This window comes from Hypanus sabinus, chromosome 3, assembly GCF_030144855.1.
Source record: "Hypanus sabinus isolate sHypSab1 chromosome 3, sHypSab1.hap1, whole genome shotgun sequence".
Classification (NCBI taxonomy): Eukaryota; Metazoa; Chordata; class Chondrichthyes; order Myliobatiformes; family Dasyatidae; genus Hypanus; species Hypanus sabinus.
Window position 1 is genome coordinate 21852283 of NC_082708.1, and position 13929 is coordinate 21866211.

At 42.5% G+C, this 13929-nt stretch overlaps 1 protein-coding gene across 1 annotated transcript in view; it reads left to right on the forward strand.

Moving 5' to 3' along the window:
• Positions 1 to 13929, forward strand: part of oca2 (oculocutaneous albinism II) — a 507586-nt gene that overhangs the window by 239104 nt on the left and 254553 nt on the right. Inside the window, exon 14 of the mRNA XM_059963277.1 lies at positions 9080 to 9218. Coding sequence (XP_059819260.1) covers positions 9080 to 9218 — 139 coding nt within the window. The remainder of the gene's footprint in view (positions 1 to 9079; positions 9219 to 13929) is intronic.

Here is a 13929-nt window from a genome sequence, read left to right on the forward strand (position 1 = left end):
CACAGAGAGAATGTACAAACTCCTTACAGACAGCAACGGGATTGAACTAGGGTCACTGGTGCTGTCGTATTGTAATGCTAACCATGATGCTGATGTGCCACCTATCATGGTAACTTTCTGGTGGAGACTGTTTAATATTTTGCAGAATCCGCTGCTGTCAGACCAGTAATTTGTGCATTGCAGCATTGGAGGAGGCTGGGATCAGTGCGGGGAGAGGGAGGGACGGAGGGAGAGAGAGAGAGAGAGAGACAGACAGACACACACACACACACACTGACTGGTCATTGCCAAGTAATGTCAGGGTTCTGTTCCTTTGAATTGTTTGTAACTTAGACAGTCCATAAGTCAGAAATGAGCAACGAGAATTCTTAGTACACATTGGCACCAATGGCACAGATAGACAAGGTGAGGTGAAGAGAGATTTTAGGGAGTCAGGTAGAAAGCTGAGAAGCAGGACATCTAGGGTAGTAATCTCTGGATTGCTGCCTGTGCCATGTGCCAGTGAGGGTAATAGTAGGATGATTTGGCAGGTGAATATGTGGAATGAGGAACTGGCACAAGGGCCAGGGGTTTATTGGGATCTCTTCTGGGGAAGGTATGACCTGTATTAAAGGAATGAGTTACACTTAAACCTGAGGGGTCCAACATTTTTGTGTGGTCACTTTGGTAAATTGGCAGGAGGATGGAGTGATAGTGCTGAAGATGAGGCATTTGGTTTACAAACAGAGGCCATGTGCAGTGAGACGCCTAGCAAGGGAATGCTGATGATAGGGCAAAATTGCAGTCAACGGGAAGACATGCAGCATAAAAGCCAGACAAAATTGATAAAGGGTGAATACAGGATTGAAGTTGTTATATTTGAATGCACGCAGTATTCGGAAATAAGGTAGATGAACTTATAGCACAGTTACAGATTGGCATGTATGGTGTTAGAGGCATCACTGAATCATGGCTGGAAGCTTAATGTCCAGGAAAAAACCGTTGTGTCGAAAGGACAGACAGGAAGGCAGAGGGGGTCGTGTGGGTCTGTTGGCAAAATGAAATCAAATCATTAGAAAGAGGTGACATAGGGTCAGAAGGTGTTGAACTGTTGTGGACAGAGCTAAGGAATCACAGGGTGAAAAGTCCCTGATGGGAGTTACTGTATATACAGAACAGTAGTAAGGATGTGGTTTATGGTTATAATAGGAGATAGAAAGTGCATGGCAAAAGAGCAATGGTACAATGGTTATGGAGAATTTCAATATGTAGGTAGATTAGGAAAATCAGGTTGGTGCTGGATTTCTAGAACACCTATGAGATGGCTTTTTAGAACAGCTCGTGATTGAGCCCACTAGGGTGTCAGCTATTTTGATTGGGTCTTGTGCTATGAACTGGAATCAATTAGTGAGCTTAAGGTAAAGGAACCCTTAGGGTAGAGTGATCATTATTTGATCAAATTCACTCTGAAATTTGAGAAGGAGAAGTTAAAGTCAGGTGTGTCAGCATTACAGTGGAGTAATTAGAATTACAGAGGTGTGAGAGAGGAGTTGGCCAGAATTGATTGTAAAAGACACTGGCAGGGATGACTGCAGAGCAGCAATGGCTGGAATTTCTGAAAGCAGTTCAGAAGGCATAGGATATATAGATCCCAAAGAGGAAAAACTATTCTAAAAGCAAAATGACACAATCATGGCTAACAAGGGAAGTCAAAGCCAACATAAAAGCCATAGAAAGGGCATGTAATAGAACAAAAGTTAGTGGGAAGTTAGAGAATTGGGAAGCTTTTAAATATCACCTGAAGGCAACTAAAAAATTATTAAGAAGGTAAAGATGGAATATAAAAGCAAGCAAGCCAGCAACATTAAAGAAGACACCAAAAGTTTCTTCAGATACTTCAGGTGTAAAAGAGAGGCAGAGTTGATATTGGACTGCTGGAAAATAATACTGGAGAGAGAGAGTAATGGGGGACAAGGAAATGGTGGACAAACTGATTAAGTATTTTGTATCAATCTTCATTGTGGAAGACACTAGCAGTGTGGTGAAAGTACCAGGTGTCAGGGGTCATGAAGTGTGTGAAGTTATCCTTATTAGGATGGAGGCTCTTGGGAAACTGAAAGGTCTGGAGGTAGATCAGTCACTGAAACCAGATGGTGCACACCAGTGGCTGAAGAGATTGTAGAATCATTAGTAATGATCTTTCAAGAATAGCTCTGAAATGGTTCCAGAAGGTTGGAAAATTGCAAATGTCACTCCACTCTTCAAGAAAGGAGAGAGGGAGAGGAAGGAAATTATAGGCCAGATAGTCTTACTTCACTGTTTGGGAAGATGTTGGAATAGATTGCTAAGGATGTGGTTTTGGGATACTTGGAGGCACATGATAAAATGAATTGTCATCAGCATGGTTTCCTCAAGGGAAAGTCTTGCCTGACAAATCTGTTAGAATTCATTGAAGAAATAGCAAGCAGGAGAGACAAAAGAGAATCGGTTGATGTTGTGTACTTGGATTTTCAGAAGGGCTTTGAGGCTACTTACCAAGCTACAAGCCCATGGTATTACAGGAAATGTAATGTGTAGAAGATTGGCTGACTGACCAGTAGCAAAAGAGTGGATCTGTTTTTGGGACTGATTCTTTTTACATTATACATCAATGATTTGGATGACGGAGTTGATGGCTTTGTTGCAAAGTTTGAAGACGTACGAAGATAAGTGGAGGGGCAGGTATTTTTGGAAGTAGAGAGGCTACACAAGGACTTAAGCAGATTAGGAAAATGGGCAAAGAAGTGTCAGATAGAATACAGTGTTGGGAAGTGTATGGACATGCACTTTGGTAGAAGAGATAAGAGGGTTGCCTATTTTCTAAATAGAGAGAAAATACAAAAATCTGAGGTGCAAAGGGACTTGTGAGTCCTTGTGCAAGATACCCTAAAGGTTTATTTGCAGATGTGGAAGGGAAGTGCAATGTTAACATCCATTTCAAGAGGACTAGAACATGTAATGTTGAGATTTTACAAAGCACTTGTGATGCCTCACTTGGAGTATTGAGACTCCTATCTTTTTCGGGCCCCTATCTTAGAAAGGATTTTCTGAAACTGGAGAGGGTTCAAAGGAGGTTCATGAAAATGATTTCTGGATTCTTTGATGGTTCTAGGCCTGTACTCACTGGAATTCAGAAGAATGAGGGGTGACCTACTTGAAACCTATCAAATGGTGAAAGGCGGTGATAGAATGGATGTGGAGAAGATGTTTCCTATGGTAGCTGTGTCTTAAGACCAGTGGACCCAGCCTCAGTATAGAGGGATGTCCTCTTAGAATGGAGAAGAGGAGGAATTTCTTTAGCCAGAGAGTGGTGAATCTGTGGAATTCATTGCCAGAAGCAGCTATGAAGGCCAAATTTTTATGTATATTTAAGAGCGACATTGATAGATTCTTGATCGGTCAGGGAGTGAAGGGATATGGAGAGGGTGAAGGCAGGAAATTGGGACTGAGAGGGAAAATGGAACAGCCATGATGAAATGGCGGAGAAGATTCAATGGGCCAAATGGCCTAATTCTGCTCCTATATCTTATGGTACTTGTGAACCATGTTTCCCAGGGGCAGAAGATGCTTGTATCCTCGCAGCATCCAAGGAGTCCATTTGGCTGGTCTCTGAGATGCCTATTCATGTGTACAGGCTACATTTAAGTTGATAAAATGGGAAGGACCTATACCAGGCTCTGAAAGAAATCTAAAGATTTGAAAATACAATGACAAGAACCAATATGACCACTGTTATTGGTGTTAAAAGAACAGGAAAGGATGATCCTCAGTTCAGACCAGATCCTTTCCCTCCAGTTCCAATAACAGATAGTAACTTACAGCTACTGTGGGTGGACTCTATGGTACTACATTATCATATATCCTTGCAGTAAGTGACAATGGTGCTGGAAGAAGGCAACCAGACAGCTAACATTCCTTTTAGATTCGGATTCATTTATTTATAATGCGTACTGTGCATCGAAACATACGGTGAAATGTGTCATTTGCATTAGCAACCACACACCCAAGAGCGTTCTTGGGCTGGACTGTAAGTATGACCATACATTCAGGTGCCAACATAGCATGTTCACTTATTCAACAGAACAACCTAGAAGACAATAAAACAGAACGTATCAAACAACAACAGTGGAACAAGTCCCGTTCCTTCCTACTTCCTGTCAACTCATCCATGTACATACACAGTCCTAGAGTCCCAGGACAGGCTACATTTAGCCCCCAGCCTTTAGCAGAGTCATGGATTTGCAGACACAGGGCTCTGACTTTCCAAGCAATCTTACAGACTTGGGGCTCCGGCACAGTGCGTTGACTGGATTTCCAATAGATCTTTGGGCTTCAATCTCAACCTCCAATCAGATTTGGGCTTCAAACTCAACCTCCAATCAGAATTTGGGCTTCAATTTGGACCTCTAATCAAGCTTTGGGCTTCATGTTTCGGTATCAAAGGTTCAACAGTCCAATTTAATGTCAGAGAAATGTATACAATATACATCCTGAAATGCTTTTTCTTCACAACGACCAATGAAAACAGAGAAGTGTCCCAAAGAATGAACAACAGTTAAATATTAGAACCCCAAAGTCACCCCCAGCTTCCTCCTCCTGCTCATAAGTGGCAGCTAGCAACAATTCCCCCTCAACCCACCGGCAAAAAAAAGCAAGCATCAGCACACTACAGAGCACTCAAATGTGAGCAAAGCAATAGCAAATTTACAGACTTAAAGTTACCCCAAAGACTTCGCGTTTGACCTTGCATTCGACATACCACAGGTTCTCTCTCTCCCTAATAAGAGAGAGGGAGGTGTCTCCATTTTCCCAGCGAGCGGGGAGACATAACAAACAATTTGCTGGTTTACGATGTTAAAAGGCTGTTACGCCACTTTTTTTGAGGTCTGTGCCTGAAGATCGCAAGATCTCAGGTCTTCGGGCCCACAGTAATAGATTTTCCAACTTCCCCGACAACACACGGGTCTCTTGTCGTGACACCAACCCTTGATCTGCCAGCCTCCAGAGCCCCGAGGTCTTAGGCTTCCAAATACGAGCCGGACTCTCAGGCTGAACCCTTGGCGTGCCAAACATCAGCCAGTCCTGAAACCCCGAGAACGGGCCCATTCTTGCGAAGAACTGAAGTCAGGGTGTAAATGCAGGTCAGGGTCTTCAAAAGAACCCTGAAAGGAAAAAATAGAGATATTAAAGATAGAAATAGAGCTGTTTCTGAAGATACAAGCAAAGGAGTCGCCATTTAGCGCCATCTTAATTTCACCTCGGTATCCATCAATCCAGGACTCGGAAGTGATGACGAATGACTGCCCTAGTTGAGGATCTGAACTGCAAGCCAGACTCAGTGTTAATTGAAACCCTTTTCTCTAAACCTGGAATAACAGTTAAGAGATGGGAAGGTATGATAGAGTCCCAGAGACAACACAGATACAGTTCAACATGGACAATTATTTATCCATTTTTCAGTAATCCCACCCTAGTTTTTCTTCACCCACATGCTCATCAACTCCTTCTGGATTTTACGTTTCATCTACACACGAAGGCCAATTTACCTCCCAATTTGCTTGTTTTTGGAAGCTCAAGAGACTGCAGACGCTGTAATCTGGAGCAAGAGATGCTGTCCACCCCTTCCCTTCCACAGTCTTGGCATGGGGTCTCGTGACAAAGCATCAGCCATTCTTATGCCCCCACAAATTGTGCTTGGCCTGCTGTGATCCTCCAACAGTTTATTCCTTGCACTCTTTAGGGATGAGAGAGGGAACTGCAGAGCCCAGAGGAAACACACTTAGTAAGATCATGAGACAAGCAGAATGAGGCTGTTCAGCACGTTGAGTCTACTCCATCATTCAAACCTATTCCCCTGTCACCTCCCTGTAACTCTTAACCCCATTACCAATTAAGAACATATCAATCTCTGCTGTCGTTGCTGTCTGCCTATGTTTGACCAGTCTCTCTTCCCCCTCTCGTCTGCTGCTCTGGGAGGATGGTGCAGGATTCCTGGGTTCTGGGCAAGGTTTAATCCATGCGGTTTGTGGATTGGATTCTGTAGTTCATTTATATGTGTGTCTGCTTTCTGGTTACTCCCCTCTTAGTGTTATTTTGTGTGATTTTGACTGGGGCAGCCTGGCTCTGCCGTCAATGAACAACACAACGCTAAATTGAACTAAACTGAACACTACTGGACAGCTTCAATGAGCTTGTGGTTTGCTGTTTTAATTCTGCATTTTTCGCTCATTTTTTGCTATTTGGCCGATCTGTTTTTCTTTTGGCGCATTGCTTGTTTTATGCTTTCTTTAAATGGGATCAATGGTGTTCCGTTGTTCCGTGGCTGCCTTGGGAAGACGAATCTCAGGGTTGTATACAGCACACATGTTTTGATAATGAATGTACTTTGAACTTTGAATTTTAAATGCACCCAATCGATATATTGTCACAGGGTGAACAGACTAACTCCACATGGATCATATCAGAGGTCAGGATTGAACCAGTAACGAGGCAGCAGTTCCATCAGCTGCTCCACTTTGCTCTTGCTATAGAGTTTGCTGAGTGAAATAGGGAAGTTCCCAAGGCCAAATTACAGAATTTAGGCTTATCAATGACCATTTGGATGGTTAAGAAAGCAGATAGCATGTTGGTCTTCATTAGTTGTGCCTTGAATTCAAGAACCACAAGGTAATGTTGTAGCTCTATAAAACTCTGGTTGGACTAGATCTGATTCTGATATTAATCACTTGGAGTATTGTGTTCAGTTTAGAGAAGATGGAGAGGAGATTTAATAGGATGTTGGCCGGATTAGAGAGCATGTTGCATGAGGAAAGGTTCAGCAAACTAAGGGTTTTCTCTATTGGCGTGAAGGAGGATGAGAGGTGAGGGGAATTTGAAAGAGGTGATAAGAAGCATGGATAAAGTGGACAGCCAGCACCTTCTTCCCAGGTCAGCAATGGCTAATATGAGGGGATATCACTTTAAGGCAATTGAAGGAAAACATGTGAGATGTTAGAGGTAGATTTTTCACTCAGACTAGTGAATGCATTCAGTGCACTGTTGGGGATTGTGCTAGGGGCAGATTCATTAGAGAGATTTAAGAGGCTCGTAGATAGACACATGGATGAAAGGGAAATGTAGGGCTGTGTGTGAGGAAGCAGTAGACTGATCTTGGAAATACATTAAATGTCTGCAAAACATTGTGGGCTAAAGGGCCTCTTCTGTGTTGTACCATACTCTCTTCTATTTCCTCAGCTACGCTGTGATCTTGGAACTTGAGAGAGAGAAAAATAACATACCCCAGATGCTGAACAAATGCCAGACCTCCTCTCTGACTGTGATTAAAAGCACATCTAAAATAACCAACAATAAAAAACCTAAGGAGAAAACATTATTTTCTTACACTGTTTTTCCTTGTGATGGCAATAGCTCAACTTACTTTTTATTTATAAATAAACTAAAATACTTTGAATGACATCTCCTGATGGTTGAGGAGATAGATGCCACAGCTGCTATGATACTAAGCCATACAGACAGGAAGATAACTGGTTCAATTTGCAGCCACTGCTCTGCTCGCTGACCTCCAACCAAATTGCGCTCCAGATTCCCGAAGGGAAAATCATCTGGGTTCCCAATTTTTCATTGCATGACCTTTGCTGCATGGTGTATTGCGTTAGAAGAAGGCTGAGTTGGACTACAGCTTCCAGGCAAACAGTGGACTCAGACTGTCAGCTCCAATGGATTTGTTGGGTGGTAGGGTTGCAGGTTCCCGTGAGCTGGATCCTGTGCCCTCACAAGATTCAGCACCTACAGGCAATGAAGTGCCAATGTATTCCATGGAAGGAGGACATTTGACCCCTCATGCTCATGCCAACTAGAGTCAAAGAGAGTTGTAGAGTAATATAACACAGATAGGCCTTCGACCTATCTCGTCCATGTTGACCATGGTGCTGTCCTAAGCTAGTTCTGCTTGTTCACATTTGGCACATGTCCTTCTAAACCTTTCCTATCCATATACTTACAAGATATAGGAGCAGAATTAGGCCATTTGGTCCATCAAATCTGCTCTGCCATTTCATCATGGTTGATCCATTTGCCTCTCAGCCCCAATCTCCTGCCTCGTTCCATCTGTTGTGGAATAAATTCTGTATGTTGAGATGAATGAAGGTATCTGTATTGTTTCAGGGGCCTGATGGTTGAAAGGTAATAACTGTTTCTGAAACTGAACATATTCTCCCTCTTTAAACTTCCTGAAGTCATTAGCCAGATTTTTATCTCTTTCTGTTTTCTTTTCATTGCCTTTTGATTGTTCCCTCTCTAAACCTGAATAATATTGCCTTCATCTCCCTTTATCCCCATTCAACAAAGTCTGTGACAGGAGTGCTGTTGAAAACTGTTTCTAATAACTTCATCTGTCTCCATTTCTATAATTCTTACCACGGAGAGGGTGCTAGACTGATTCCTGTGCAGGTCTGATGTGAGAGCATGTATTAGGTCAATTAAAGCTATATTGAATGGGGATGAGTTTAATGAGAGCGAAACTCTGGTTTAGCAAGTGCTTTATCTGACTTCTCAGAATAAAGGTTGAAATAAGAAAAGGTAAGAACAGCTTTATTTGTTACATGTACATCAGAACATCAAAACGTAGTGAAATGCATTGTTCGCATCAATCAAACACGGAGCGTTGTGCTAGGGACAGGCCACAAGTGTCGCCACACTTCTAGCAGCAACATAGACTTCCCACAATGTATTAAACCTAATCATTCATCTTTGGAATGTGTGAAGAAATCAGATCATCTGGAGGAAATCCACGTGGTCATGGGGAGAATGAACAAACTCCTTATAGGCAGCGTTGGGAACTGACCATGAATGGTGTTCACCGGTGCCATAAAATCATTGTATTCACCACTACACACTGTAGCTAATCACCAATAACACACATCATGTCCTTCACCAGGGGATCACAGAGATTTATAACGCTGAAACTTTCACAGCAAACCATTGACTGTTTCATCTGCTGGTTCTTGGAGGCAGAAGGATGTAAGGCAGGATTCGGATCTCTGATATTATTTTGTCTCTACAGACTGTGTGAGGTGCTCAACCTGGACCCCAGGCATGTCTTGATTGCAGAGGTTGTCTTCACGAACATCGGTGGAGCAGCCACAGCAGTTGGCGATCCTCCAAATGTTATTATCATCTCCAATCAGGCACTGCAAAAGAAAGTAAGATAAATCTTTTCAATTTTATTAGTATTGACGATGAATAATTTATCAAACCATGACCTTCAAAGGTGTAAATATCAATTATTTATCCACTTTTAAGCTGAAACCAGTGTAAGACCATTCCCTGTGGTTTTCCAGGTCTGGTTAAGTTAATTGTTGACTCTTTTTTTTTGAATGCTCTATTTATGCAAACATTTTGATCCCAAAATCTTTCAAGTTTAGCTGATCAATTATTAATGAATCCACTGCAACTCAACTCACTAACTTATAGATTAAGCCAAAGTCGATATCTCCTGAATTCATTAATTTAAGGGAGGGCTTCAAGCATGTGCAACTTTGAGCATGTGTACCAGAGGAGGTTCAGAACTCCAGACTAGCTGTCTCTGGGTTATGAATGAATGATCTAAAGACACCAATATACATGAATAACCTCCCATGATAATTATTACTAAATTCTAATGTCTGACATTAATACATGCAATCAGTGGCCACTATATTAGGTTCAAAAAGAGCTTGTAACCTTTTAGAACTTTATAGTGGGTTGCAATCATTGTGAGAATTTGTTCATTGAAGAGGCAGTGCAAGGTTTAAAAAGAGCTTCAGGCCTTTTGGAACTTTTTGGCAGGTTGCAATCATCTCGCAATCTCTTAGGCACTTTACAGAGGCCAATAAAAAGAAGCGAGGTGTAAGCAGAGTGGCCATCGTTGGAGTGGGCGAGTGCTAGAGTGGGCTTTGGCTCAACAGCCTTAGGGGAGAACTGGCACAGGCTAGAACTCAAGCTTGAAAAGTTAGAGATATAACAAATATCGGCAGGTTGGCAGTTAAGGCAGTGGAATGCTGCTGTGAGATGTGGGCTTTCAGGATACTTGACAGTCTCCCTGATAACTACATCCACAGGAAGAGCACACAACTGCAGCTCCTGACTGACAAGATCAAGGAACTGGAGTTGGAGATAGAGGAGCTCAGCACCATCCACAGGCTGAAAGCCTCATAGATGACACTTCTACAGAGGAGGTCTCACCCAGAGTGCAGGCTTCAGGTAGTAGATGGTGACCACCAGAAGAACAAAACAGACAAAGCAGGTTTCTGTGGTGGCCATTCCCCTCAGCAACAACATTCAATTCAATACCCCTTTGGATGCAGTTGGGGATGGGGCCTTAACCTATCAGGACCCAGCAGAACCAGTTAGGCCAGTGGCACTGTGGCTGGCTCTGAGGCTCAGCAAAGAAGGGTTAAGTCACTCAATAGTGATAGGAGACTCCATAGTTAGGGGGCTGGACAGATTTTGTGGCCGCGATAAAGATGCCAGGATGGTGCATTGCCTCCCAGGTATTAGATTCCAGGATGTCTCAGAAAGGCTGAAGGAGATTCTCAAGAGGGGATGTGAGTACATCAACGCCTATGATGGGTAGGAAGTGGGAAGAGTTCTTTCACTATGAGTACATGGGGTTAGGGAGGAGGCTGAAGAGCAGGACCTCCAAGGTAGTAATCTCTGGATTACTCTCAGTACTATATGCTAGTCAGGGCAGGAATAAGATGATAGTACAGATGAATGAGTGGCTGAGGAACTGGTGCAGAGGGGAGAGTTTCAGATTTCTGGATCATAGGGCTCTTTTCTGGGGAAGGTATGACCTGTACTAAAAGGACAGGTTACATCTAACCTGAGGGGGACCAATATTCTTGCAGACAGGTTTAGTAGAGCAGTTAGGGTTATTTAAACTAATTTGCCAGGGAGGTGGGAACTGGAGTGATCGGGATGAGGAAGGGGAAGTTGGTATCCAAGTCAATGCATTGTGTACTAAGACTGTTAGGAAGAACAGGCAAAATTGCAGTCAGTGGGATGAGTTGAAGTTTAATGTATGCAAAATTGAAAAGAGTGATGAAGACAGGACTGAAGGTGTTATATTTGAATGCACACAGTATACATACTCAGGCAGATGATCTTGTAGTACAGTTACAGATTGGCACACGTGACGTTGTGGGCATCACTGAATCGTGGCTGAAAGAAGATCATATTTGGGAGCTAAGCATCCAAAGATACACGTGTTGAAAGGACAGAGGGTGTGGTAGGCAGAGGAGGTGGGGTGGCACTGTTTGCAAAAAATGAAATCAAATCCTTAGAATGAGGTGACATAGGATCGGGAGGTTTAGAATAATTGAGAGTAGAATTCAGAAACTGCAGGGATAAAAAGATCCTGATGGTAGTCATAAACAGGGCTCCAAACAATAGCCAGGATTTGGGCTATAAATTACAACAGAAGATAAAGAAGTCATGCAAAAAGAGCAATGTTGTGATAATCATAGGGGATTTCAATATGCAGGTAGATTGGGAAAATCAGGATGGTGCTGGATCCCAAAAGTGGGAATTTGTAGAATGCCTACAAGATGGCTTTTTGGAGCAGCTTGTGGTTGAGCCCACTGGGGGAAAGACAATTCTGGATCGGGTATTGTGTAATGAACCATATTTGTTTCGAGATCATAAGGTAAAGGAACCCTTAGGAGACAGTGATCATAATGTGATAGAATTTACCCTGCAGTTTGAGAGGGTGAAGATAAAGTCAGATGTAGCATTACAGTGGAGTAAAAGGAATTACGGAGACGTATAAAAGCAGTTGGCCAAAGTTGATTGGAAGAGGACGCTGTCGGGGATGACGGCAGAACAGCAATGGCAGGAGTTTCTGTGGGCAATTTGGAAAGTGCAGGATAGATGCATCCCAAAGATGGAAGAGTATTCTAAAGGGAGGAAAAGGCAACCATGGCTGACAAGGGATGTCAAAGACAGCAAAAAGCAAAAGACAAAGCATATAATATAGCAAAAATTATTGGAAAGTGAGAAGATTAATAAACTTTTAAAAAACAACAGAAGGCAACTGAAAAACCATAAGTAGAGAAAAGATGAAATATGAAGGTAAGCAAGCTGATAATATGAAATAGGATTCCAGAAGTTTTTTCCCCAGATATATGAAGAGTAAAAGAGAGTTGAAGAGTGGATATCGGACTTCTGGAAAATGATGCTGGAGAGGTCATAATGGGAGTCAAAGAAACGGTAGATGAACTTAATAAGTATTTTACACCAGCCTTCATTGTGGAAGACACAGTGTGTCAACATGCCAGAAGTATGTCAGAAATTCAAGATTGTCAAAGGACAGAAGTGAATGTAGTTGTTGAGGAGAAGGTGCTTGTCAAGCTGAAAGACCTGAAGGTGGACAGGTCACTTGGGCTAGATGGATTAGAACTCAGGTTGTGAGAGAGGTGGCTGAAGAGATTGTGGAGGCATAAGTAAAAATCTTCCAAGAATCAGTAATTTCTGAAATAGTTTCCAGTGACTAGAAACTTGCAAATGTCACTCCACTCTTCAAGAAAGGAGTGAGGCAGAAGAAAGGAAATTATAGGGCAGTTAGCCTGATTTCAGTGGTTGGGAAGTTATTGGAGTCCATTATTAAGGGTGAGGTTTTGGGATAATGGAGGCACATGATAAAGTAGGCTAAAGTCAGCATGGTTTAAAGGGAAATCTTGCCTGTTGGTATCCTTTGAGGAAATGACAGGCAGCATAAACAAAGAAAAGTAAGTGGATGTTGTTTACTTGAATTTTCAGAAGAGATTTGACAAGATACTGCACATGAGGCTGCTTAACAAGACCCCATGATATTACAGAAAAGTAATTAGCATGGGTAGAAGATTGGAAAAGAGGCAAAGAGTGGGAATGAAGAGGCCTTTTCTGGTTAGTTGCCAGTCATTAGTAATGTTCCGTAGGGATCAGTATTGGCACTGTTTCTTTTCACATTATATGCCAATGATTTGGATGATGGAATTGATGGCTTTGTGACCAAGTTTGCCAATGGTACAAAGATAGGTGTAGAGGCACGTAGTGCTGAGGAAGCAGGGAGTCTGCAGAAGAACTTGGTGATTAGGAGAATGGGCAAAAAAATGGTGGATGGAATATCGTGTAGGGAAATGCATGGTAATGAACTTTGGTAAAAGGAATAAAGGCATAGGCTATTTTCTAAATGGGGAGAAAATTCAAAAGGCAGAGGTGCAAAGGGATTTGGGAGCTCTTGTGTAGGATTCTCTAAGGGTAAATTTACAGGATGTGTTGGTGGTGCAAAAGGCAAATGCAACGTTAGCAGTCATTTCAAGAGGACTAGAATATAAGAGCAAGGATGCAATACTGAGGTTTTATAAAGCATTGGCCAGATGGCATTAGGAATATTCTGAGCAGTTTTGGGTCCTTTATCTGAAAAAAAGTGGTGGCATTGGAGAGGGTCCAGAGGAGGTTCGCAAGAATGATTCAGGGAATGTAAGGGTTAATATATGAGAGCTTTTGATGGATCTGGGCTTGTGCTCAGTGGAGGTTAGGAGAATGAGGGGGCGTGGACCTCATGGAAACCTATTGAATATTGAAAGGCCTAAATAAAGTGGATGTGGAAAGGATGTTTTCTGTAGGTGAGTCTCGGACCAGAGGGCACAGATTCAGAATAGCAGGTCATCTATTTACAACAGATATGAAAAGGAATTGCTTGAGCCAGAGAGTGGTAAATCTGTGGAATTCATTGCCACATACGGCTGTGGAGGGTAAGTCATTGAGTATATTTAAAGCGGAGGTTGTTTATAGTTTCTTGTTTCCTCATGGGGAGGGGTGAAAGGTTACAAGGAGAAGGCAGGGAAATAAGGTTGAGAGGGATAATAAATCAGCCATGATGGAATGGTGGAG